The sequence below is a fragment of the Myotis lucifugus genome, unplaced genomic scaffold (assembly GCF_000147115.1).
Source record: "Myotis lucifugus unplaced genomic scaffold, Myoluc2.0 scaffold_1871, whole genome shotgun sequence".
Lineage (NCBI taxonomy): Eukaryota > Metazoa > Chordata > Mammalia > Chiroptera > Vespertilionidae > Myotis > Myotis lucifugus.
This window is the reverse complement of record NW_005872919.1, coordinates 1-23,213: the sequence shown is the minus strand read 5'-3', so window position 1 is coordinate 23,213 and position 23,213 is coordinate 1. Positions and strand designations below refer to the sequence as shown.

Sequence of the window (23,213 nt, the reverse complement as noted above, 5' to 3'; positions counted from 1 at the left end):
TGGGCCGGGCCCAGGATGGCGGTGGCTGTGGCGCGGGTCCTGGCGGCAGCCCGCGCGAGGTGAGGGCGGGCGATGCCAGCCTGGCGGCTCTCTCCCCGCGGGCTGGGCTCCGAACCCCCAGGGAGGCGGCCCAGGGACCCCAGCCCCACCGGGCCGGGCTCGGGCCCCACGTGCGGGGCGGGGGCGGGGTCCCGCACAAAGGCCCGGCGGAGGGGGCTCTACCCGGCCCGCCTGGCGGGGGGCGCGCGTTCCCGGGGGCTGCGGAGGGAAGGGCCGGCCGCGGGCGCCGCCGTGGGAGGTCCGCTGCCCCTTTGTCCCCGCGGGGCCTCGCGGGGCCGGGGAGAGGGACCGCCTCGAGACAAAGTCCTGACAGCCTCGCTGGCCCGGGCGGTGCGCTCCAGCCTGCGGGCCGCTGCTGGGGCCCCGGGGCCTCCCCCGAATGCTAGCGCTTCTCTGGACCGAGAGCTCTTCCCCGGGTACCGTGGGCCTCGGGTCTGGGCGCTGCGAAGCGATGGGGGGGGGGGGGGGGGACGGGCATCTGAGTGTCTCGGCAGCGAGTCAGTAGCTGGACTCGCCCAGTTCTCAGGGGTCACAGACCCAACAGGTCCTTTCCCAGCCGAGGCCACTGCTTAGCGCCTGCCGTGAGCTCCCGGGGTCTTGCTTGCCCCGGGGTGGCCTGTGGTCCAGACCTGTGACAGCAGGTCCCAGGGTCTGACAGCGTGGGCTTCGGCAGGTGGACGGGTTAGCGGCCGCCCCTCCAGGCTCTCTGGGCTGACTTGCTCTCCCTCACCCTTTCCTCAGCTCCTGAGCCGGTGCCAGGCAGGTGACCCCTCCTCCTGCAGCCCCCAGCATGTGGGCAGGCCTGAGCCCCGCCATCATCCTGGCCCTGGCCCTGGCGTTGGCGGTAGCACGGGCCAAGGAGCTCAAGCCCACAGCGACGCCCATCTTCACCGGCCGGCCCTTCGTGGTGGCATGGGACGTGCCCACGCAGGACTGTGGCCCGCGCCTCAAGGTGCCGCTGGACCTGGAGGAGAAGGCCTTCGACGTGCAGGCCTCCCCTAACGAGGGCTTCGTGGACCAGAACATCACCATCTTCTACCGGGAGCGGCTGGGCCTGTACCCTTACTTCGATCCGGAGGCGAAGAAGCCGGTGCACGGTGGGGTGCCCCAGAATGACAGCGTCCTGCGGGCGCACCTGGACATGCTGCAGGAGCGCGTGGAGCACTACATCCGCAGGCAGGAGCCCGCGGGCCTGGCGGTCATCGACTGGGAGGACTGGCGGCCCGTGTGGGTGCGCAACTGGCAGGACAAGGACGTGTACCGCCAGCTGTCGCGCCAGTTGGTGGCCAGCCGCCACCCCGACTGGCCGCCAGACCGCGTCAGCAAGCAGGCGCAGTACGAGTTCGAGTTCGGCGCTCGGGAGTTCATGCTGAGGACGCTGCGCTCCGCCAAGAGATTTCGGCCCCAGCACCTCTGGGGCTTCTACCTCTTCCCCGACTGTTACAACCACGACTACGTGCAGAACTGGGCGACCTACACCGGCCGCTGCCCCGACGTGGAGGTCTCCCGAAACGACCAGCTGGCCTGGCTGTGGGCCGAGAGCACGGCCCTCTTCCCCTCTGTCTACCTGGAGGAGGCGCTCGCTTCCACCGCTCATGGCCGCAACTTCGTCAGTTTTCGCGTCCAGGAGGCCCTCCGTGTCGCTCGCACCCACCACGCCAGCCACGCGCTCCCAGTCTACGTCTTCGCGCGGCCCACCTACAGCCGCAGTCTCAAGGGCCTTAGCCAGGTACGCACCTCCCGGCCCGGCCTTCCTCCTTGGGAGCCGCTGCAGTCTGAGTTCCCGAGGGCCTCCTGCCCCCCCTGCGCTGGCTACCTCCCCTCCCCTCAGTCTCTCTAGAACCTGGTGAAAGGGTAGCATCGTTATCTCCATGTTGCAGATAAGAAAATCAAGGCCCAGACGTGCTGAGAATCGACCCCAAAGCGTGCCAGGAAGCCCAGGACAGAGCAGGGGCGTGGGTGTGGGCGTGGCCAGCTGATTTTGGGTCTCTCGGTAGATAGATCCTAGGCTCCAGAAAGGAGGCCCAAAGAGGGGGTGGAAATGGCTTAAACACTTAGGAGAGAGTGAAACGGGGCCCGGGTCTGAGAGTGAGAGGGGAGGACTGGGCTGGGGGAAGGTCACCAAGTCAGAACAGGAGGGGCCTGTGGGCTCCTCCCTGCGGCCTCAGCCCCAGTGACCACTGTCCCCACAGATGGATCTCATCTCCACCATTGGCGAGAGCGCCGCCCTGGGCGCAGCCGGGGTCATCCTCTGGGGCGACGCAGGCTTCACCACCAGCATGGTAAGTGACCCCCAGCCTCCCCGCCTGCAGGCTCTGCAGGAGCAGGGTGTGTTCGGGCTTTTGGCTGCCAACCTCAAGGTGGGCAAACCTAGTCTGGCCCCCTTGTCTGTCTCCTACCCAAGACATCCCTGGTGCCAACAGAGAAGACGAGGCCTCCTCCCCTGCTCCCAGGAACGGGGACGTGCTGTCCTGAACCCTTCCCTGCTGCCCTGCAGGCTCCAGCCTCTGCCCCTACCCCTTCTCAGTAGGCGCAAGGACAGGGAGGGCTCGGGCACAACCGCGTGTATACGTGTGTCACCGGTTCAAGAAGGTGCGGGCACGACATCGAGGGCACAGTGTCCGCTGGGTCTGGGCGGAGGCAGCTGACCTGATTCCTGGCCTCTGCCCCCAGGAGACGTGCCAGTACCTCAAGGACTACCTGATGCAGCTGCTGATCCCCTACGTCGTCAACGTGTCCTGGGCCGCCCACTATTGCAGCTGGGCCCAGTGCCACGGCCACGGGCGCTGCGTGCGCCGAGACCCCAGCACCAACACCTTTCTGCACCTCAGCGCCAGCAGCTTCCGCCTAGTGCCCAGCCACACGCCGGGCGAGCCCCCGCTGCGGCCAGAGGGGGAGCTCAGCTGGGCCGACCTCGACCACCTGCAGAAGCACTTTCAATGCCAATGCTACTTAGGCTGGGGCGGCGAGCAATGCCAATGGGACCGTGGGCGGGCAGCCGGGGGCACCAGGGGGGCCTGGGCTGGGTCCCGCCTCACTGGCCTGCTGGCCGCGGCAGCCCTAGCCCTCACCTGGACTTTGTAGGGATCTCCCACCTGGCTTCGGGCAAGCTGGCCTCTGCCACAAGGGCTCTGCCAGGCATGTAGGAGCCTGCACAGGGTGGACGCATGAGTCCAGAGGGGGCAGAGCCCCTGGGATGCCTGGAGGGATCCACATCCGCTCTCACCCCCTGTTCTAAGGGGGAGGGGCAGTCCCTTGGGGGACCCCTTCTGTCCCTGCCAGAGGAAGAGGGACATGGCCCACTCCCCTGCTCCTGGGTAGTTTATTATTATTATTTCGGGGTCTCTTTTGTAAATTAAATATAAAACAACTGCTTCTGTGCTTGGATGGCCTGTCCCTGGGCCAGGGCCTGTGAGTGCGTGCTCTCTTCCGTGAGGTTGGCGCCCAGCTCTGTCCCTGTGACGCCTGTTAGGGACTTCTTGTCGGTAAATGTGTCACTGGGACCAGGGCCTGCAGCCCACTCTGCAGCTGTCCTGCTGGGACGGGGCCCTGGGAGCGGAGGGCTCGTGCCACCCCCCCCCCTCCCCCCGCCCATGCCCAGGGCCTTGCTTTCTCCGGATTGACTGGAATGCAGTGGAGCCCAACCTCCTGTGAGGGACGACTCGCTGCTTCTGGCCCTGCAGCCCAGCTGGGCTGGTGCCGGCTGCCTCGCCTGCCCACCCAGGGAGAGACGGGGAGTGGATGTTTGATGTTCCCCAGCTGGGCAAGTAACCAGACCACCTCTCCCTCCGTTCCCACAGCTCCCGGGCAATGGACTCCAGCCACACCCCTCACCCCTCACCCCTCTGGGCCACAGTCCTCCACCGGGTATGGTCGGAGGAGGCAAGAAGGGATTGGGGTCTGGATTCTGAAATCCCGTCCCTGTCGCACTGCAGTCGCCTGATGGGGCAAGGGGGGTACCCAGGGCCTGGGAGCAGAGACATCCTCCAGGTCAGCCCTGTTCTGCCCCCGGGAGAGCAGGAGCCGTCGGAGCAGTCAGACCTGCTCTGCCCTGCGCCACTCCCTGCCCCCGAAGGGAGTTCCCTGGGTGGGTCTCCCGGGCCTCAGCCACCCCACCCGCACCCGGTGCCCCTGTCCTAGTCACGATGACTCAGCGCCAGGAACGAAGCAGGGGCAAAGGTGGCGGAAGCTGAACGCCGCGGGGATGCCAGCACGGGGCTGGATGTGGCCAGGCCTCTATCAGGCAGAGGCAGGAGGGGCACCCGGAGCCGCACAGCCTGGCTGCTGAGGGTGGTGCCCGTTTCCCTGCTCTGTAAACAGCACACGCACCTGCCAGCGCCGGGCCAGCCGCAAGGGATGCGGCCGGGAATCACCATAGAGACCGCTCCCTGTCCCTGTCCCTGTGCGGATGGCAGCGTAGAGGGAGGTGCACACTGGACATGAAGACCCAGGAGAGCGCTCCCCAGAGAAGCAGGGGGCGAGGGGGTCGTGGTTAGGGGAGCAGAGCCTGCGAAAGCAAGTGCCACTGAATCAGTGTCCACTCAGGCTGTCAAGCCATCCTTGTCCCTCCGCCTGGTGATGGCAGAGAACAGAGAGAAGGGGCTGTGGTCACCCTGGGAGGGCAGTGTCAGGCCCCTGGTGGAGGAGGGTCCCGAGGTGAAAGGGTTCCCGGAGCTCCTGGCTCAGTGCGAACAGACCTGCTAGAGAGAAGATTCGGGCGTTGGTCAATGAGACCATGAGATGATGGAGCCAGCGGAGAGAGGGCAGCTCTGACCGCCCCGCACAGATGTAATCCAACTCACATCACCTCCCAACCCCGGTGATGGAGGCACACCTATGACCCCTCCCACGTGGCTGGGACCGTCCCACCTATGTAGCTATGACGTCCGCATACACACAGCCCCCTACATGCGGAGCTCTGGTCCCCCACCCGTGTGACCTCCTTTACACACTCTGACTCCTCCATACAGACCTGTGAGCACCTCCCATCACCCCCTGGGGGACCGGGAAGACACCTGGAGAAAGTGCAGCCAGGAGATGGCCAGGCGGGGGGTGGGGAGTGAGGTGACCAGGCCTGAGGTGTGCCCAGCGAGAGAGCAGGTAGGTCTGGACCTGGAAGCTGGCTCACCTGTGAGCAGCTTAAGAAGTACATTTCTTAAGAAGAATCAGTTCTGCAGCCTGAGCCTCTGGATTGGCCTGAGATGGTTATCAGATGTGTGGCCTGGACAGTGGACAGCAAGGTCAGTTCACGTCTGGTGCTCTGGGGATGGGAGTCCTTCAGGGGGTAAGCAGAGGGCCGTCTGGGGGTCTGAGGTATGTCTAGGCCTTGATGCAGGACAGGAAAGTTCAAAACCTTAAGGTCGCAGGCCAGGTAAGACAGAAAGCAGTCCTCCCTCACGGCTCAACCTACTTGATTGTGGTACTTTAACAGCTTGACTATAGTGACTCCATTTTACTTCCTCACTCTATTCCTCGGACCCCAGACACACATCACTTGGACCAGACCCACCCTGCAGAAGCTAGCTGTGGGTGGGGCCCTGGGGTGGGGCAGGGCCGCAGGCACCCCGCTGCTTCCTGCTGTTCCATTGGAGCTTCGCCCTTGCCCCGAGCCCAGCCAGCGAGAATGCTCGCCTGCTGGTTGGCTGGATTGTGCCAAGCGCAGCACGAGGTCTGCCGGGGCGGCAGGAGGCAGCACGGAGCCTCAGGGCGAGGGGTCCCCGCTGCCCTGGGTCTGATGCTCATTGCTCTGGGACCCAGCTTTCCGAACAGGCTCAGCAGCCACCACCTCTGGCCAGATCCTGTGCTCGGCTTGCAGCTGACGTGCCCACAGCACCCTGGACCCTCCTCTCCAGCCGTGCCAGCCTGGAGGACCCAGCCCAGGTGGCAGCCAGCTGTGCCACTGCTCTGGTGGCCACCACGCCACTGGCTCAGGCTCAGACCAGGCTGCAGACCCAGGCAAGCACTTGAACCTGAGCCAGGGACCTGCTGGTTCCTCCACCGCCCTGGCAGGCAAGCCTGGGCCTGTGCACCCAGTAGGTGTCAATCACTAGTTTCTGAATCAGCCAACAAGTGGAATCATAAGGAATGAACAGGCGTGTGGTCACCCGACAAGCCTCACAGTCACAAGACAACAGCGTCCCACACACACACACACACACACACACACTCACACACACTCACACACACACTCTGCTGGTTTGTGCAGAGGCCCCGATGGCCACTAGCTGGGGCTTCACAGACACAGCCGCTGACCCAGCAAGTGGACAAAGGGTGACAGCACAGCCCTGACTTCATGAACACAGTGCCTTTCAGACACAGGTCCCTAAAGCTAGGCAGGGGCCTAGACCACAGGACTTTAGAGGCCCATAAATGTTTAATTTTTTAATAGAAGCCGGAACCGGTTTGGCTCAGTGGATAGAGTGTTGGCCTGCGGACTGAAAGGTCCCGGGTTCGATTCCGGTCAAGGGCATGTACCTGGGTTGCGGGCACATCCCCAGTGGGAGGTGTGCAGGAGGCAGCTGATCGATGTTTCTAACTCTCTATCTCTCTCCCTTCCTCTCTGTAAAAAATCAATAAAATATATTTTTTAAAAAATCTTAATTTTTTAATAGAAGAAAAATATATAAATAATGAATATGGAATGGATGCAGTCTGGAGTGTGTTTGTCTTTATACCAACATACTTGTAAAATATATTTTTAAAAAATTTTTTATTCAATCCCCGGCCAGGGCACATAAAAGAATCAACCAATGAATGCATAAATAAGTAGAACAACACGTCGATGTCTCTCTCCTTTCCTCTCTCTCTCTCTAAAATCAATAAATGAAATATTAAAAAAAAATTTTTTTTGCCCAGCCAGCATGGCTCAGTGGTTGAATATAGACCTGTGAACCAGGAGGTCACGGTTGGATTCCCAGTCAGGGAACATGACCAGGTAGTGGGCTCGATCCCCAGTAGGGGGCGTGCAGGAGGCAGCCAATCAATGATTGTCTCTCATCACTGATGTTTCTATCGCTCCCCCTTCTTCTCTAAAATCAATAAAAATATATATTTTTTAAAAGAACAAAAATGTTTTTTAGGAAGGGCCCACCCACAAAAGCAAAAGTGCCCAGGGCCCCAAATGTCCTCGTGCAGCCATGTGGGGGGCAAGCACCTCCCTGGGTATCAGCCCCAAGATGCCCAGATTCCAGTACCACACAGGCCTGCCCCCTGCACTGCCTCCACCCCACCCCCACCCCAGCCCAAATAAAGCCACAAAGCCCTGCCCTAGTGCTGACTGGGGGGGTGGGGGGGCACTTCCGGCCCAGGCCCCACCCCCTGCCGAGGGCACTTTGCTGGGGGTGGTGAGGTGGCTCTTCGGGAGGGCCTGGCCCAGCCCTCCAACCCAGGGCCCACCCCTCAGCCCGCCCCCAGACTGGGTGGGGTGACCCCTACAGAAGCTCCGAGTTGCCAGCAGCAGCTGCTTCCTCCTAGAGTCCCACACCCCAGTCGGGAAGTCGGGAAGTTTGGAGGATGAGGATGAGGCCCGTCAGCCCTGAGGTCAGCAGGGACGAGCGGGCAGGCTGGGGGGTGTGCAGGAGGCTGTTCTTGGTCCCTGAGCATCATTCCCCCCTCCCCCACCCCCGTGGCTGGTGGGGATTCCTGAGGGAAGAGACAGGAAGGGCCCAGCCCCACCAGTCCCGTCAGCATGGGGCAGGCCTGGCTCTCTGCTCGCCCCTCAAACAGCTGTCCTGGCTCCTGTGGCCCTTGGGGAAGTGGGGGGTGGGGGGGGAGCCTAGGCAGGGCAAGGCCTGTCCCGAGAGGCAACTCAGATGTGCCTCCAGCCCTCTCCCTGGCCCCTCACTTCCCTGCGTCCTCCCAGGCAGTGCCACCTGCAGTCAGAGCAGGGCTGGACTGAGCGAGGGACTTGGCCCGCCTCCCCGGCTGGGTGAGCGAGTTCAAGGCCCGCTCTCCGCTCTGCCTCCCCTGGCCAGGTTTCCCGAGGCCGGCCCTGTGCCCTGGCAGCCCACCTGCGTCCCAGCTGCGCCCTCCTCCTGACCCTGCTCGGCGTGGCCGCGGGCTCCAGGGGCCCCGTGGTGCCCAGCCAGCCCTTCACCACCGTCTGGAACGCCAACACGCAGTGGTGCCTGGAGAGGCACGGCGTGGACGTGGACGTCAGTGTCTTCGACGTGGTGGCCAACCCAGGGCAGACCTTCCTGGGCCCGGACATGACCATCTTCTACAGCTCGCAGCTGGGCACCTACCCCTACTACACGGCTGCCGGGGAGCCCGTGTTCGGTGGCCTGCCCCAGAACGCCAGCCTGGACGCCCACCTGGCCCGCGCGTACCACGACGTCCTGGCGGCCATGCCTGCCTCCGACTTCTCGGGGCTGGCGGTCATCGACTGGGAGGCCTGGCGCCCACGCTGGGCCTTCAACTGGGACACCAAGGACATTTATCGGCAGCGCTCGCGGGCGCTGGTTCAGGGGCGGCACCCGGACTGGCCGGCTCCTTGGGTGGAGGCAGCAGCCCAGGCCCAGTTCCAGAGCGCCGCGCAGGCCTGGATGGGGGGCACGCTCCGGCTGGGCCGGGCCCTGCGGCCCCGCGGGCTCTGGGGCTTCTACGGCTTCCCTGGCTGCTACAACTACGACTTCCTAAACCCCAACTACACAGGCGAGTGCCCGCCGGGCGTCCGTGCCCAGAACGACCAGCTGGGCTGGCTGTGGGCCCAGAGCCGTGCCCTCTACCCCAGCATCTACCTTCCCGCGGCGCTGGCGGGCACAGGGAAGGCACAGATGTACGTGCGGCACCGAGTGGGTGAGGCGTTCCGTGTGGCTGGGGGTGCTGGGGACCCCAGTCTGCCGGTGCTGCCCTACGTCCAGATCTTCTATGACATGACCGACCGCTTTCTGTCCCTGGTGAGTCTCCTCCTGTGACCCTGCCCACCTTTCAGCCCCTCCTCAGGCGTTAGGTCCAGCAACTGATGCCACACAGCCTGGTGGCACCTTCCTCCCTTCCTTCTCACATCCTTTGAACACGTGTTGTGTGCCAAGGTCTGTGCCGGGACGCAGTCCCCGCCTGCATGGCACACAGGCTAGAGCGGGGCAGGCTGGCCTCCGGCCCCAGGGCCAGGGCTGCCCCAGGCGGGGAATGTGAACTGTTGGGCTCATCCAGGGGTGTTCCAGCGCTGCCTGGGGAGGGAGGGGGGAGGGCCACAGAGCCACCCTGTCCTTTTCCCCAGGACGAGCTGGAGCACAGCCTGGGGGAGAGCGCGGCCCAGGGAGCAGCGGGAGTGGTGCTCTGGGTGAGCTGGGAGAACACGAAAACCAAGGTGAGCTCAGGCGTGGGGCGGGGGGCCGAGGTCGGCTGGGGAGACCTGGGCCCATCCTTTCTACCCCTGCAGTCCTGCTGGCTGGCCAGTGAGGGCCTCGGTGCCCTAGGTGGGCCCAGCGTGGCCCGGTGTCCCTGACGCGCCTCCTCCCGCCCAGGAATCATGCCAGGCCATCAAGGAGTACGTGGACACCACGCTGGGGCCCTTCGTCCTGAACGTGACCAGTGCGGCCCGTCTGTGCAGTGAGGCCCTGTGCTCCGGCCATGGCCGCTGTGCCCGGAGCCCCAGCCACCCCGAGGCCCTCCTCTTCCTCAACCCCACCAGTTTCGCCATTGAACTCCCGCCTGGCGGTGGGCCCCTGACCCTACGAGGTGCCCTCTCCCCTGAGGATCGGGAACGCATGGCGGTGGAGTTCAAATGTCACTGCTACCCGGGCTGGAGGGGAGCCTGGTGTGAGCACCTGGCCACACCCCAGGTGCACCACCCAGTCGTGTAACAGCCTGGCCCAGGCTTCCCAAGGGCAGGCCCAGCTATACAAGTCACGGCCACACTCGGGGGTACCGGCAGGAGCATCTGCCTGTCATGCTCACATACCACGTACTGCCCGGGAGTCTGCGGACCCACCTCGGGTCTCAAACATCACCTCCAGAGACGGGGCTGCCCGTCCTTAAATGCAGCGACCACCCAGCCCTGTGCTGAGCATGTGGAGGGGCCTAACTCCTTCAGCCTCAGGCGCCGCTAAGGGGGCGCTGAGCAAGCCCGGAGGGAGCGCACTGCACCAGGTGGCACCGCCATAACGGAGCAGCTGGGGTTCCCACCAGGCGTCTGCTGTAGGGTGGCGCCCCTGGCTGCGCCCGCGGGGATGGCCAGCAGCCCGAACCCTGTAAATAAAGCCGACAGACGTGCTTCTCACTCCGAAGAGCTGCTTATTGAGCGCCTGAGACGTGCCGCTCCGGACCCAGAGGGCACGGGAAGGCCCCTCTCCGACTGACGTCTGTCCCAGGGCGGCTACTTCCCAGGGTGGGACCCAACTTCCAGGAGGAAGCGCCACTGGCCCTTTCCACGCCTGACGGAGGCAGGAGGCCGGCGGGAGCCGAGACAGAGCGGCGCGGGGGCGAGGCCAGGACGAGGCGGAAACGGAGGCGGCCGGAGGAAGGGCCCGCGCCCGGCCCAGCTGGTAGCACGCGGGGCGCCGGCGGGGGCTCCGGGGAGCCGAGCGGAGGCGGGTCCTTAGCAGTGATGCATGGAACCAGAGCCTGGCCTGTGCGGGCGGGGCCTGTGCGGGCGGGCCTGATGGGCGGGGCCAACGGGAGGCGGAGCAGGCGTTGAGCTGTGACGCGCAGGGGGCGGGGCCCAGCGCCAGTGGGCGGGGCGGGGGCGGAGCCTGCGTCGGGTCAGCGTTGGAACGCACGGGCCGGGGGGCGGAGCCTGGCCGCCCCGGGAGACTCAGGACCAGGTGGGGCGCCGCGGGCCGCGACGGCTACAGTGCCTCCGCCGCGCCGCTAGGGGGCAGCGCGGACGGATGAAGGAGTCCGAGCCAGAGACAAGGAGATCTGGAGCTGCGCAGAGCAGGACGCCGAGCATCCTGGAGCCCCGCTTCAACATGTCAGTACCGCCCCCTCCCCACGCGCGGCATGTCCGTCACCCTTGTCCCCCGCGCTTCTGTCCGCTCCGTGCGTAAGGTCACGTGGCTCTGTCGCTCCTCTCGCTCTCCCCGCGTCTGGGGTTCCCTCCCGGAGCATGCTGAGCCACACTCAACCGCTGTCAAGTTTCCCCGAAGCCCCCACCCCCAAAACGCCGTGGTTCATGGCCCACTGGGAGGGAGGGGAAACCGAGGCACAGGAGGGACAGGGCCGCCTATCTCTGAGAATCCAGGAACCCCGCCCACGGTGGGTTGGGTTGGTACGAAGGGGTTAAACCCGCGGGGAAGCCTGGGGTTCCTGGTCTAGATGCAGATCTTGGGGCTCCCTCCCTCTTGGTCAAGGGGTGCAGCTGCTGCGGAGGTGGCTGGTTGCAGGTGAGGGGCTCGGAGGTGGCTGGTTGCAGGTGAGGGGCTCGTAGCCTTCGGAGTGGACTGTGGCGTGAGGGGAGGGGCGAGCTGTTACTGACATGGGTCAAGCTCAGGGGGCTCCTGGGGGGCTGGGGAAGGGAGCCGGGACGTCTCCTCTGGTGAGAAGGTGAGTAGAAGAGTGGGGAGCAGCACGCCTCGCTCAGCCCCCACCATATGCCAGAAATCCCCCCAGCATGGACCCCTGCCTGCAGGGCTTGGGGCAGAATGGGCCAACAGTGGGGTTTGGGTGCAGGAGGTCGGGCCCCAACCTGGTGGCCGTTGGACCCCATGGACGTAGGAAGGAAGCTGTGGTCCTTATCTAGAGGCCTGTGGGGAGCCAGGCTCGCAAGAGCCCAGTGTGTGTGGCCATGAGCAGGGCCCTGCTGGTACTGCTGGGGCCCCTCTGAGGGGACAGTTGGCTCCGTGACCCTCCGAAGTGTCCTGAGAGAGAAGGAGGTGTGATTGTGGACGCACAGGTTGTACTGAAGCCGTTCTGGCCTTAACGATGGAGAAGGGGCCATGAGCCAAGGAAAACAGGTGCCTCTAGAAGCCGGAAAAGGGCAAGGAATGGGTTTTTTCCTGGAGCCCCCGAAGGGCCCAGCCCTGCAGAACCTTCACTTCAGCCCAGGGAGACCCATTTCAGGTGTCTGCCCTCCCAAACTACCTTTGTATTGCAAGCACGTGTGCGCGCACGCCCGGAGCTGGGCTGGGCAGTGTTGGGGAGGGGCCGTGGCTGTATGTCCCAGGCCACGAAGCCCGTCCAGGGAGGGGAAAGAGCCTGATGGGTGAGTGAGTGGCACAGCAGCCCCCCCGCCCCCCGCCGGTCAGTTATGTGGCGGGCATGGCCCACGGGGTTTAAAAGTGTGGCCTGGAATTCGGTGACGAGAGCAGCTCCTGAGGACAGCCGTGTTGCCTCCGGAAGGAGCCCTGGGTGGCTTTAAGCAAGGGGGTCATTGCGTCTGCTTTGCATGTTCTGCCTGATGGCCAGCCAGTCGCGATGCTGTGGGGCTAGATCAACTGTCCTGGGGAGGACAGTGCTGCAGCCAGGGCAGCCGGGCCAGGCCTCGGTCTCCATCCAGCGTGGGGCAGGGCACCTGAACCCATCCCACTGAGTCCACCCCCCCCCCCGCCCCCCCCATGCGCAGAAGTAGGTATTTTGTGGAAGAGCCACACTCAAGGGGCCAAAGAGCCGCATGTGGCTCGCGAGCCGCAGTTTGCTGACCACTGCTCTAGGGCACATGGCTCCCCGGGCATTCTGTCCACTCGTCCCTGCCCCAGCCCGTCCTCCCTCCTGGCACAGCCCAGCCTGGCTGGTGTCCACAGCAGGAGCACCTTGTGGTCTGAGGAGATGCCACTTCCTGGAGACCTTGGCCTGAACCCCCAGCCTGGCACTGAGCCACCTGCAACCTGAGATATGAGCCCGGCTCCCAGCCTGACCCTGACTCAGCTGAGCCGGAGCTGACTGAGCCTGGCCTCGCTGCACCGACCCCTCCCCTAGACCCTCCCCACTGGGTGGAGCTGATCCTGAGTACCAGCCGGCGGCGGGCTGACTCTGGATCCTGCCTGCCAGCTGGCGCTGACCCTGCGATCCAGGCTGGCCAAGCTGCCACAGGATCCTGCACACCAACCAGAGCGGACCCGGAGCCCCAGGCCGGCTGCGCTGACCCCGGGTGCTGCATGCCGTCCAGAGATGATCCCCCTTCCTGGCTTGACTGAGCTGACCGTGGACCCCCCACGCCAGCCAGAGGAGACCCGAGCCCCCGGCCTGGCTGCGCTGACCCTGGAGCCCGTGCACTGCCGACCTGAGCTCCTGGACGCCTGCGCCGACCTCATCAACGAGCAGTGGCCGCGCAGCCGCGCCTCCCGCCTGCACTCCCTGGGCCAGTCCTCCGACAACTTCCCCCTCTGCCTGATGCTGCTGAGCCCCCACCCCATGCCCGGGCACCCCCCCATTGTGGTGGGACATGCCCGCCTGTCGCGGGTGCTAGACCGGCCCCAGAGCCTCCTGGTGGAGACAGTGGTGGTGGCCCGGGCCCTGAGGGGCCGTGGCTTTGGCCGCCGCCTCATGGAGGGCCTTGAGGCCTTTGCTCAGGCCCGGGGCTTCCACCGGCTGCACCTTACCACCCATGACCAGCTGCACTTCTATGCCCACCTGGGCTACCAGCTGGGGGAGCCGGTGCAGGGCCTGGTCTTCGCCAGCCGACGGCTGCCCGCCGCTCTGCTCAGTGCCTTCTCCAGGGCCCCATGCCGCCGGCCACCCTGCAAGGCCCCTAGCCTGGCTGCCCACACTGCCCCCAAAGCCTCCAAAGGGCCATCATTGCCGCCACCCCCTCCCCTGCCTGAGCCCTTGGCCACCTCACTGCCCCCTCCACCCGGGCTCTCCCCACCAAGCCTGCTGGAGACGGGGTACCATGACCTGAGAGGAGACCCCATATTTTGGATGGAGAAGGACATCTGAGGGGCACCTGGGACAGGGCACCATCTTTCTGGTTCAGTGGACTCCCCAGGACAGTCCCAGCCTCAGCCCCTGGCCCCGGGGGCAGCTGAGTGCCGGTGGGACCAGGACATGGCTCCCTGGCTGGGGCTCCAGGCTGTCAGTGTGGCTGAATAAAGGCTTCTGTTGGGTGTGGCTATGACAGTTGATTTGTTGACCCCCACCCTCGCCTGCCTCCCAGGCTCATCTTAGGTCCCGGTCCCTGCCGGAGCCCACATCCACCTCCGCCGTGGACGGAGGGACTCCTGCCTTTGCCCCTCCCACTCCGCCAGGCTCAGGAGGAAGGTGTCTGTTCTCTTCCACATCCACTCACTCGTCACCACTCCCTGAGCACCCACTGTATGTCAGGCCCTGGGCTGGGCACAGGCAATGGGGAACTAGACTGACAGGATCTTGACCCAAGGGGACAGAGAGATAGGGAGACAGATAGCCTACAGTGGCAGGATGCATGCTGGGACCGGGGGAGCCCGTGCCCTCACCCCACCTGGAGACCCAGGAGGCCTCCCGGGGGAGGTGGGAGAGACCTGAGTGCTGAGTAGGCAGGTGGGGCTGAGGGCTCTGGGGCAGGAAGGAAGGTGGGCGGGCGGAGGGAAGGAAAGGACTGTGAGAGCTCCGGGTGGGGGTGGGGGGCCAGGGACGGAGAGCAGTCGGGAACAGCCCAGGCCAGCGCAGGGTGTGGCTGCTCTGAGAGGCCTCCGGGACCCCTTGGGGGCCATGCTTTCCCCTCTGTGGGGAGGGGCTAGGGACGCTCTCCCCGCTTCCCCTGCTGTGTGGAAGGCATGGCCTTGGACTCTAAGCTCACACCCTCTCCCCTGCAGGTCCGTTCCTGGGGCAAGACCATGCGGCTGGGCGCGGCCCTGGTGCTCGGGGCGGCCCTGTGCCTGGGGTGTGGCCAGCCCCTGGCTGGGGCCCCCGAGCACCCCTTCTCCGTGCTGTGGAACGTGCCCTCGGCGCGCTGCAGAGCCCGCTTTGGTGTGCACCTGCCACTAGCGGCCCTGGGCATCACTGCCAACCGTGGGCAGCGTTTCCACGGGCAGAACATCACCATCTTCTACAAGAACCAGCTCGGCCTCTATCCCTACGTGGGGCCCAGGGGCACAGCTCACAATGGGGGCATCCCGCAGGCTGTGCTCCTTGACCGCCACCTGGCACGCGCCGCTTACCAGATCCGCCGCAGCCTGAGGCCCGGCTTTGCCGGCCTGGCAGTGCTGGACTGGGAAGAATGGTGTCCACTCTGGGCTGGGAACTGGGGCCGCCGCCGAGCCTACCAGGCGGCCTCGTGGGCGTGGGCACAGCAGGTATTCCCGCACCTGGGCCCCCAGGAGCAGCTCCGCAAGGCCCGGGTAGCCTTTGAACAAGCAGCGCGAGCCCTGATGGAGGGCACCCTGCGGCTGGGCCGGGCACTGCAGCCCCGGGGGCTCTGGGGCTTCTATCACTTCCCGGCCTGTGGCAATGGCTGGCACGGTATGGCTTCCAATTACACAGGCCACTGCCACCCGGCCGCCCGTGCCCGAAACACCCAACTGCATTGGCTCTGGGCCGCCTCCAGCGCCCTCTTCCCCAGCATCTACCTCCCGCCCAGGCTGCCGCCCGCTCACCACCAGGCATTTGTGCGACACCGCCTGGAGGAGGCCTTCCGTGTGGCCCGCTCTGGGCACCCCCACCCCCTGCCGGTCCTGGCTTACGCCCGCCTCACGCGCCAGGGCTCTGGAAGGTTCCTGTCCCAGGTGAGTGAAAGCTGGTGTGCAGTGGGGAGGCCTGGCCCTGTCCTAGGAAGGTCTGGGCAGAAGACCTTGCCCAGGGTGGTGGGAAGGGGAGGGTCTGGTTCTGAGGGGGGCGGTCCTATCCTGGGCATCTGACAGGCGTGCCTCTGCCCTGGAAGTCAAGGTCGTGGGGAAGGCACGGCCAGCCTTTGGTGCCCTGAGCTGAGGGGAGACATTCTGAGTGGAGGGCCGAGAAGCCACTCAGGCTCAGTGCCAAGGGGCCCCACTCTAGAGGTGCAATCAGATTGTGGCACTGAGTCAGGAAAGTTTCTGGAAGGTGGAGGTAGGCCCAGGTGGGCTTGGCCAGCTCAGCCCGGGCTCAGCAGCTCTCTACCTCCAGGACGACCTCGTGCGGACCATTGGTGTGAGCGCAGCGCTGGGGGCAGCCGGCGTGGTGCTCTGGGGGGACCTGAGCCTCTCCAGCTCCGAGGTGATCCTTGCCCCCTCCAGCTGCCGCGCAGCCCATGCTGGGGCTCCCAGGCTGGGGGAGAGACCAGGCCAGGGCCATGGAGCAGGCACACTGAAGCATCCCTCCCCTTTCCTCAGGAGAAGTGCTGGTACCTTCATGACTACCTGGTGGACACCCTGGGCCCCTACGTGATTAACGTGACCAGGGCGGCCACAGCCTGCAGTCACCAGCGGTGCCATGGCCATGGGCGCTGTGCCCGGCGAGACCCAGGACAGCTGGAAGCCTTCCTGCACCTGCAGCCAGATGGCAGCCCTGGAGCCTGGGAGCCCTTTAGTTGCCACTGTTACCGGGGTTGGGCGGGCCCCACCTGCCAGGAGCCCAGGCCGACGCCAGGGCCTCAAGAAACAGCATAAAGCCAGTGGTCACCTGCTGTGACCCTCTTGTCCCTGCTGCCATTTCGCAGCCCTTGAGGATTCTGTCTATTTAGCTTAACAGTCCTCTTGTTCTATTTAGCTTAACAGTCCTCTCATCCACACACCCTACCCCCCATGGGATCCCTGGGGAGTGGAAGGGGCCAGAAAAAAATTCCACTGTTTTAAAACCAGAGGCCCTCTGAGGTCACCTGACCCCTGCTACAAAGGCAGCTGTCCTAGGGAGAGTCAAGGTTCCAGATGGTTAGGGTGCCAGCCCAGGGCCCTGTCCCTACACATCACTGGGTCCATGGAGACGCCGAAGGAAGGGGACCTGTCCAAGGGCAGGTGGGTCTCAAGATCTTGACTAAGGTCTGTACGTGCTAAACTGCTGTCTGTACTTTGCTTTCATCATAAAGTCACTCTTTCCTTCGCTGCCTGAGGTTTGGCTGTTCTCTATGTTGTCCCACGCCCCATGCTCATCGAGGCGCGAGTGTCCGGCTGCAAGTGTCCTGCGTGGTGGGCGGCTTAGTTTCAAAGTTAAGGATTGTGCGCGTTTGCAGGTGGTGTGGGTGGGGAGGACACAGAGCATTGTGGGTGCATAGTTTAGCCGGAGTCGTGGGCTTAAGGGTCACGGGAGTAGACTACAGTTCCCGAGATGCCCTGTGGCCAGCCGTAATACGCGCGCACAGCCCCCTGGGAGTAGTAGTTTCGGCCTCGTGGCTGTGGGTCTGGACCGGATGGCCAGGAACTCGCCTTCCCGGCAACCTGTGTAGCAGGGCGGGGCGCCTCGGCCGGTTTGGCAGGGCGGGGCGCCTAGCGAAGATGGTGGTGCGCGCGGCGTGTGGCTCCCGTCGCCTGCCTGAGCCTCAGCTCCGCGCAACGGCCGGCGTCTCGCTGGTCTGGAGCCCCAGTCCGCCGGGTCCCTGACCCCGCGCCCCTCGCGCCCGATTCCCGGGATGCCCCGCGCCCGTAAGGGCAGCGCGCCCCGCAAGGGCGGCCAGCGCCGCAGAGGCGGTAAGTGTGGGCTCGGGCAGCTGATCAACGGCGAGCGGGGGACCCTCTGTGGTCCCCGTCGGTGTCCCTGAGGGTCCTGGGCGGGAACTGCCTGGACCCGCTGGGCGCCGCTTCCCGCAGCTCCCCCTCGGCCCGCACGTGCCCCGGGACACGGCGGCCACGTGTGCGCCCCACCTGAGCGCGCTGCTCGGTCTGGAGCCTGCGCTCCCGACGCTAACGCGGTGGGCACCTCCTGACTCGGTTTCCCCATTGCTCCCTCGCCCTAGCTGCCTGCTTTGTCAGCCACACCCGCAGGACAGAGAAGGAAGCTCGCCCCTCCCCAGTCCCTGGCCCTTTCTTGGACTGGGTTAGAAAGTTGGTGGGAGGCCTGGGGGAGAATCAAGGGAGGGAGGGAAGGAGGGGGCGATGGGGAGTTGGGGGACTGCGGCCTCGGTGGACCTGGCCTAGAAGGCGGATGGGAGCCCTGGGGCCCGAGGCAGCCCTGGGAGCTTATCAGCGGGGACCAGGAGAGTGTCCTGGTGCAGTAAACACATGTTAGCTTGCACGGGTGGGGTGGGGTGGGGTGCCCGCTAGGCACAGCAGAAACCCGGGCTTGGGTGGGAGAGCATCTAAAAGGGTCGTGATATTCCAGAATGGCTGGTTGTGGGGGAAGCTCACGGAGTGTGTCAGCCCCAGAGGTAGGCAACCAAGGAAGCCGCAAGGTGGGGGCTTCTGGGGGAGCCCTGAGAAGGGGAAGGAGAGAGAGCCATGGGGAGGGGGCAGTTGTGCAGAGGTCTGGCCTCTGGGGGGGCCGGGGCACAGTGGAGCACCCGAGGGGAGGCTGGGCTGCCTGGCTGGTGGGAGTGAGAGGAGATGAGCAGAGGCCTGCGTGGGGGTTGGACTTTGTCCCCAGGCACATGGAGAACGTTGTTCCTGAGAGGTAGGACCAGCCTGATGACCAGACCCGCTTGGGGCTCGGCTGTGACCACCGCCCTGGCCAGCGCAGAACCCACACACGAGTGTTCAGTTCTGAGTGGGACGCTCCCGAGCTAGTGTTTTCAGGGGCTCCTGCAGTCAGGGGCCACTTACTTTCTGCACCTCCCAGGGCAGGAGGAACCTCTGTGTTCACCCGCCCAGGGCTGAAGGCCTGGGATGGACCCAGGGGAGCTCAGAAGGCAGTGTGCTGGAAGCCTGGGCGCCCACCCACACCCCTGGGACCTGGGCTCTGCCCCCAGGGCTGGTGGGTGAGGGGTGAGCTTGTGGCTCACAGAAGCGCCTTAACTAGTCACTTACTTAGTCGTTGTCTTCACTTGCCCTGACCTGGTTGCACCCCTGTTCAGAGGTGCAGCTGGGATTTGAACCCTGGGTCTGTCTCATTCTGTAACCCAAGTCCCTGAGTCTTGCTCTGGCCATTTGGGAGCATAATCTGGGCGGGTGACAGCTCCCCCAGGGGAGCCCAGGGATGCTCCCACCTCAGGCTGGGCCCCAGGCTCCCTGGGGCCTGTACGGCCCCTTCTGCCTCCACCTGGCTTTCGGTCTCTGTAAGGCTCTGGCTTTGGGTCGGCTCTTCAGGGGCTCCTAGGCTGGGCCTGGTAGACCTCGCTCCCTTTCTCCTGCTTCCTGGCTCAGCCCCTGTGCCTCCCACCTCAGCCTTGGTTTTCTCATCTCTGAGAGGGGCAGCATCCTGTCTCGGGGGGCCATGAGGCTGGGTGAGGCACCCCAGCCATCACTCACCCATGGAGACAGGCCAAATGGCCCGTTCCACCCTCCCCAGGTGCTCAGAGCAGCGCCCAGGCTGACTCGGGTTCCAGTGAGGACGAGGCGGCCAGTGAGGCCCGCAGCACCACCAGCGACTGCCCCAGCCTTCTCAGCACCGCGGCGGAGGACAGCCTGGGTGAGAGCGCGTGGGGGTTTGGCAGGGACTCGGTGGGGCCTCCGGGGCCAGGGCAAGACGCAGGGCTGACCAGCTGGCCTTGCAGGGGGGGATGCTGTGGACGAGCAGAGCCAGCAGGAGGACCTTGAGGAGAAGCTGAAGGAGTATGTGGACTGCCTCACAGATAAGAGGTACCCTGGCTGCCCGCCAGCCCGGCTCCCATGTCCCTGCCCAGCCCCTGGCAGATGTGGCCCAGGTCGGGCTGGCCCAGGGACAGACACCCTTCTTCATCCCCCAGTGCCAAGACCCGGCAAGGTGCTCTTGAGAACTTGCGCCTGGCCCTGGCGTCCCGCCTGCTCCCCGACTTCCTGCTGGAGCGCAGCCTCACACTGGCCGATGCCTTGGAAAAGTGCCTCAAGAAAGGTTGGATGTGGGGCACGTGGGGACCTGAAGTGGCCGGGTGCTGGCCCCGGTGCGTGGCTGACTGGACGCGTCCCCGCAGGGAAGGGCGAGGAGCAGGCGCTGGCCGCCGCCTTGCTGGGCCTGCTCTGCGTGCAGCTGGGTCCCGGGCCCAAGAGCGAGGAGCTGTTCCACGGCCTGCAGCCCCTGCTGGTGTCGGTGCTCACTGATGCCGCGGCCAGCCCTTCCGCCCGGCTCCACGTGAGTGCCGTGCCCCGAGACACTCTCCCCTCCCCATCCCTACGCAGAGAGGTGGCTCCTCCTGCCTCCAGGCCCCCTGCTCCGAGGCTGAGCCCCGGGCTGGGAACCAGGGCTCACTCCTGACCATGGCCTGGCTTTGTTCTCCCGACAGTGTGCGTCCGCTCTGGGCTTGGGCTGCTACGTGGCTGCCGCTGACGTCCAGGTACGTGGCCTTGGGGCATGGGGGGTAGAGCACCCAGGCCCTCGCTCCGCCCTGAGCCGCTCCCCTGCCGCCCTGTGCCCCTAGGACCTGCTCTCTTGCCTCACCTGCTTGGAAGGGGTTCTTAGCCGATCTTGCGGTGCGGGCAGCTCCACAGCCCCTGCCAGCCTGCATGGCCTGTTCCGTGCCACCCTGCAAGCCTGGGCATTGCTACTCACCATCTGCCCCAGCAGCCACATCGGCCACATCCTTGACAGGTAGAGGCGGCTGCCCAGGGGGTGCGGGAGGGGAGAGTGAAGGAGCCCTCAGCCCACACACGCAGCTCAGCTCGCCCCCTCCCCAGGCAGCTGCCCCGGCTGCTCCAGCTCTTGTCCAGTGACACTGTGAACCTGCGGATTGCCGCCGGCGAGACCATCGCACTGCTTTTTGAGCTCGCCCGGGACCTCGAGGTGTGAGGGGAGGGCGCCTGCTGACACCACGTGCCACCCCAGGCCCATGCAGGGGGTGCCACAGGAGACAGGGCAGCCTTAGGTCGGGGCGGAAGTAGCCCCAACACAGACTCAGGTGCCAGGGCCTGTGCTGGGGGCTCTGAGCAGGGTTGTCTGGCCGAGGCAGGGGTCCAGGCGGGGCTCAGGGGCCCAGGCAGAGAAGAAAGCAACTTCCTCAGTGAAAGGCAGGGTTTGGGCCGCCCGTGTGGAGCCAGCAGAGCTCAGGCTCCTGTGCACCCCCGCCCGCCCCGCCCCTGCAGGAGGACCTGACCTACGGGGACATGGACGCCCTCTGCGGCGCTCTGCGCACTCTGGCCACCGACAGCAACAAGTACCGCGCCAAGGCCGACCGCCGGCGCCAGCGCGCCACTTTCCGCGCGGTGCTGCACTTCGTCGAGGTGCGTGTGCGAACTGTGGCCCAGCGAGCGTGTCCCCAGGCCCGCCCGCCCGCCAAGCCCGGCCTCACGGCCCCTCTGCCCCGCAGGGCGGCGAGTGTGAGGAAGAGACCATCCGCTTCGGCCTCGAGGTGCTCTACGTGGACAGCTGGGCCCGGCGCCGAGTCTACGCCGCCTTCAAGGATGTGCTGGGGTCGGGCCTGCACCACCACCTGCAGGTGGGGAGGCGGGCAGGGAGGGGGCACCCGCGAGGCCGCTGCCCACGGGCCGCGCTCACTGTCCTCTCCGCCCAGAACAACGAGCTGCTCCGCGACATCTTTGGCCTGGGCCCCGTGCTGGTGCTGGACGCCGCCGCCCTGAAGGCCTGCAAGGTGTCCCGGTTTGAGAAGGTTTGTGCCCTCGGCTCCTGTGTTTTCCCTATATTCCCGCTGCCCGGAGCTCTGCAGGGGCCGCAGGAGAAGCCCTGCCCCCACCCCCATTCCCACCCCGACCCCCGGCTCACAGATCCCCACTCTGCCCCGCCAGCACCTGTACAACGCAGCCGCCTGCAAAGCGCGGACCAAGGCGCGCAGCCGCGTGCGGGATAAGCGGGCAGACGTCCTGTGAGGCAGGAACCGGACCAGCTGAAGAGGAGTCGCCACACCCTGCCCAGGTTTCTCACAGAAGACAGTGCAACAGCTGGTCCCTGCCAGAAAGTGTGGCTTTATTTTTTTAATGGCTAAACCAAAAACACGCGGGGTGGGTGGCTGGAGCCAGGCCACTTGGGACCCTGGCTCTCTGCCCCTGCACCCAGCCTGCGGCCCCTGCCTGCCCTGTCTCGGTCAGGCCCGATGCTCCCGTCCCGAGCTGTGCTCACCTGGCTCCCCTGGGGTGAACCACTTCCCTGAGGAGGGTGGGGGTGGCATCTGGACAAAGGTCACCGCAACAGGTGGGGAGGGGAGGCCCCTGGCGTGGCTTTATGTGCGGGTTTTTAAAGACTATTAGAGGTAATTAAACTGAGTGCGCAGCCTGCTGTGGCCCTGGCTCCTGGGTGTTTGCCTGCCCCCCCCCCCCCCCACGACCCCAGCTTGGGCCCAGCTCCGCCTCGCCTGTGCCCTCGGAGCCTCCCTAGATGGCCCTCCTGCTCAGCCTGGCCTGTCTTGAGCTGAGGCTGGAACCCCTCTGGGAAGCTTGGCAAAGTTGGGGTGAGTGGAATGGGGGCAGCTGTTTCTAGACTCAGGAACCTGCTCTCTGGGGAGGCCAAGGAGTGCTGGCAGGCCGCAGGGAGAGCCCGGAGGCTGGCATCGCCGCCTCTGACCTTGGGCCACCCAGAGCCGGGCCTTGACCCCAGGAGACCCGGCTAGGCCTGGCCCGAAGAAGCCAGGAGAGGCGGTCAGCTGTGGGCAGATGAGCTTCTTGCACAGAAACCTCACCAGGAAGTAGGTGGAGCAGCAGTGGGAGGGGAGAGGACAAACCTGCCAAGGGCCGCTTTATTCCCCCAACACACACACACACCCCCGACTCCAGGCCCAGGCACATCTCAGCTGGGCGCTCGGGCCTCGCTGGAGTTGAGCCTCCGCAGCTGGCTGAGGCTGGCCAGCCGCAGCTTGAGTAAGGTCTCCTCCTGCGCGTGCAGTGTGTGCGCCATGGTGCGGAGGGATTCGCTCTGCAGCACTGCGGGTGGCGGGGGTGCGGGTATCAGACCATGTGCCCCCCCCCCCACACACACACAACTCCCCACCCCCCACCCATCCAGCCCCACGCCACGGTGCTGTGAACCCCCCCCACCCGGCACTGCCGCCGCCTCTCCAGTGGCTCCCGCCAACCGCACGGGTTCCAGTCCCACTCCCTGGCCCTGGGTTCCCACTGGCCTTGCGCGCCCCCATACCGCTCAGGTAGACCCCCAGGATGGCCAGCGCCAGGCAGGTGAGCACCAGCAGAGCGAGCAGCAGCAGGAAGCCCCCGCGGCTGCAGCCAGGAGGCAAGAGGCCCAGCAGCTCATCCCATGGCTGTGCCTCCTCGGCCAGGTAGGGCACAGCAAGCCTGTGGGCAATGGGGCATCAGGAGAGTAATGGGGCGCTGGTCTCCTCTCCACGCCCCCGCCCGCCCCTCACCTCGCTGTGCAGG

General features: G+C 65.5%; 6 protein-coding genes across 9 annotated transcripts in view; 5 read left to right on the top strand and 1 right to left on the bottom strand.

Moving 5' to 3' along the window:
• Window positions 1-3,441, top strand: part of HYAL2 (hyaluronoglucosaminidase 2) — an 8,354-nt gene extending 4,913 nt beyond the window's left edge. The window contains exons 1-4 of one of the 4 annotated variants that reach the window (XM_006108192.2): window positions 1-59; window positions 802-1,789; window positions 2,253-2,342; window positions 2,734-3,441. In XM_006108192.2, the coding sequence (XP_006108254.1) occupies window positions 851-1,789; window positions 2,253-2,342; window positions 2,734-3,144 (1,440 nt within the window). In that variant the 5' untranslated portion in view covers window positions 1-59; window positions 802-850 and the 3' untranslated portion in view covers window positions 3,145-3,441. Of the gene's footprint in view, window positions 60-317; window positions 477-801; window positions 1,790-2,252; window positions 2,343-2,733 lie in introns of those variants that run through there. The other 3 variants (XM_014450250.2, XM_006108191.3, XM_023748825.1) reach the window with 3 other exon arrangements.
• A 4,000-nt stretch (window positions 3,442-7,441) lies between these two features.
• Window positions 7,442-10,282, top strand: HYAL1 (hyaluronoglucosaminidase 1). Its single transcript, XM_006108196.3, has 4 exons — window positions 7,442-7,599; window positions 8,034-8,957; window positions 9,281-9,370; window positions 9,528-10,282. The coding sequence occupies exons 1-4, from the start codon at window positions 7,573-7,575 to the stop codon at window positions 9,864-9,866; spliced, it is 1,380 nt and encodes a 459-aa protein (XP_006108258.1). The 5' UTR covers window positions 7,442-7,572; the 3' UTR covers window positions 9,867-10,282.
• A 568-nt stretch (window positions 10,283-10,850) lies between these two features.
• On the top strand, window positions 10,851-14,053 carry NAT6 (N-acetyltransferase 6). Its single transcript, XM_014450247.2, has 2 exons — window positions 10,851-10,975; window positions 12,991-14,053. The coding sequence occupies exon 2, from the start codon at window positions 13,111-13,113 to the stop codon at window positions 13,876-13,878; it is 768 nt and encodes a 255-aa protein (XP_014305733.1). The 5' UTR covers window positions 10,851-10,975; window positions 12,991-13,110; the 3' UTR covers window positions 13,879-14,053.
• HYAL3 (hyaluronoglucosaminidase 3) lies at window positions 10,859-16,938 on the top strand. The gene is made up of 4 exons (XM_006109629.3): window positions 10,859-10,975; window positions 14,733-15,641; window positions 16,018-16,107; window positions 16,224-16,938. Exons 2-4 carry the CDS (start codon window positions 14,754-14,756, stop codon window positions 16,497-16,499), a joined length of 1,254 nt encoding a protein of 417 aa, XP_006109691.2. The 5' UTR covers window positions 10,859-10,975; window positions 14,733-14,753; the 3' UTR covers window positions 16,500-16,938.
• A 356-nt stretch (window positions 16,939-17,294) lies between these two features.
• On the top strand, window positions 17,295-22,123 carry IFRD2 (interferon related developmental regulator 2). The gene is made up of 12 exons (XM_006108189.3): window positions 17,295-17,513; window positions 19,267-19,386; window positions 19,472-19,556; window positions 19,664-19,788; window positions 19,868-20,025; window positions 20,177-20,227; window positions 20,312-20,481; window positions 20,568-20,673; window positions 20,973-21,110; window positions 21,197-21,325; window positions 21,401-21,496; window positions 21,633-22,123. Exons 1-12 carry the CDS (start codon window positions 17,456-17,458, stop codon window positions 21,711-21,713), a joined length of 1,317 nt encoding a protein of 438 aa, XP_006108251.1. The 5' UTR covers window positions 17,295-17,455; the 3' UTR covers window positions 21,714-22,123.
• A 71-nt stretch (window positions 22,124-22,194) lies between these two features.
• LSMEM2 (leucine rich single-pass membrane protein 2) lies at window positions 22,195-23,129 on the bottom strand (the record flags this gene model as incomplete). The annotated part of the gene is made up of 2 exons (XM_023748829.1): window positions 22,195-22,760; window positions 22,975-23,129. Coding segments are annotated over 2 exons (289 nt in total), but the record flags the coding sequence as incomplete, so codon positions are not given.
• Window positions 23,130-23,213: the final 84 nt, after the last annotated feature.

Bases quoted from the DNA above. Each gene is read 5' to 3' on its own strand.
- HYAL3 (XM_006109629.3), top strand. From the start codon at position 14,754: ATGCGGCTGGGCGCGGCCCTGGTGCTCGGGGCGGCCCTGTGCCTGGGG. The intron at 15,642-16,017 runs GTGAGTGAAAGC...CTCTACCTCCAG, and splicing joins CTGGAAGGTTCCTGTCCCAG to GACGACCTCGTGCGGACCAT. The intron at 16,108-16,223 runs GTGATCCTTGCC...CCCTTTCCTCAG, and splicing joins TGAGCCTCTCCAGCTCCGAG to GAGAAGTGCTGGTACCTTCA.
- HYAL1 (XM_006108196.3), top strand. From the start codon at position 7,573: ATGAGGATGAGGCCCGTCAGCCCTGAG. The intron at 8,958-9,280 runs GTGAGTCTCCTC...CCTTTTCCCCAG, and splicing joins CCGACCGCTTTCTGTCCCTG to GACGAGCTGGAGCACAGCCT. The intron at 9,371-9,527 runs GTGAGCTCAGGC...CCTCCCGCCCAG, and splicing joins GGGAGAACACGAAAACCAAG to GAATCATGCCAGGCCATCAA.
- IFRD2 (XM_006108189.3), top strand. From the start codon at position 17,456: ATGCCCCGCGCCCGTAAGGGCAGCGCGCCCCGCAAGGGCGGCCAGCGC. The intron at 17,514-19,266 runs GTAAGTGTGGGC...CACCCTCCCCAG, and splicing joins CGGCCAGCGCCGCAGAGGCG to GTGCTCAGAGCAGCGCCCAG. The intron at 20,674-20,972 runs GTGTGAGGGGAG...CCGCCCCTGCAG, and splicing joins AGCTCGCCCGGGACCTCGAG to GAGGACCTGACCTACGGGGA.
- NAT6 (XM_014450247.2), top strand. From the start codon at position 13,111: ATGATCCCCCTTCCTGGCTTGACTGAGCTGACCGTGGACCCCCCACGC.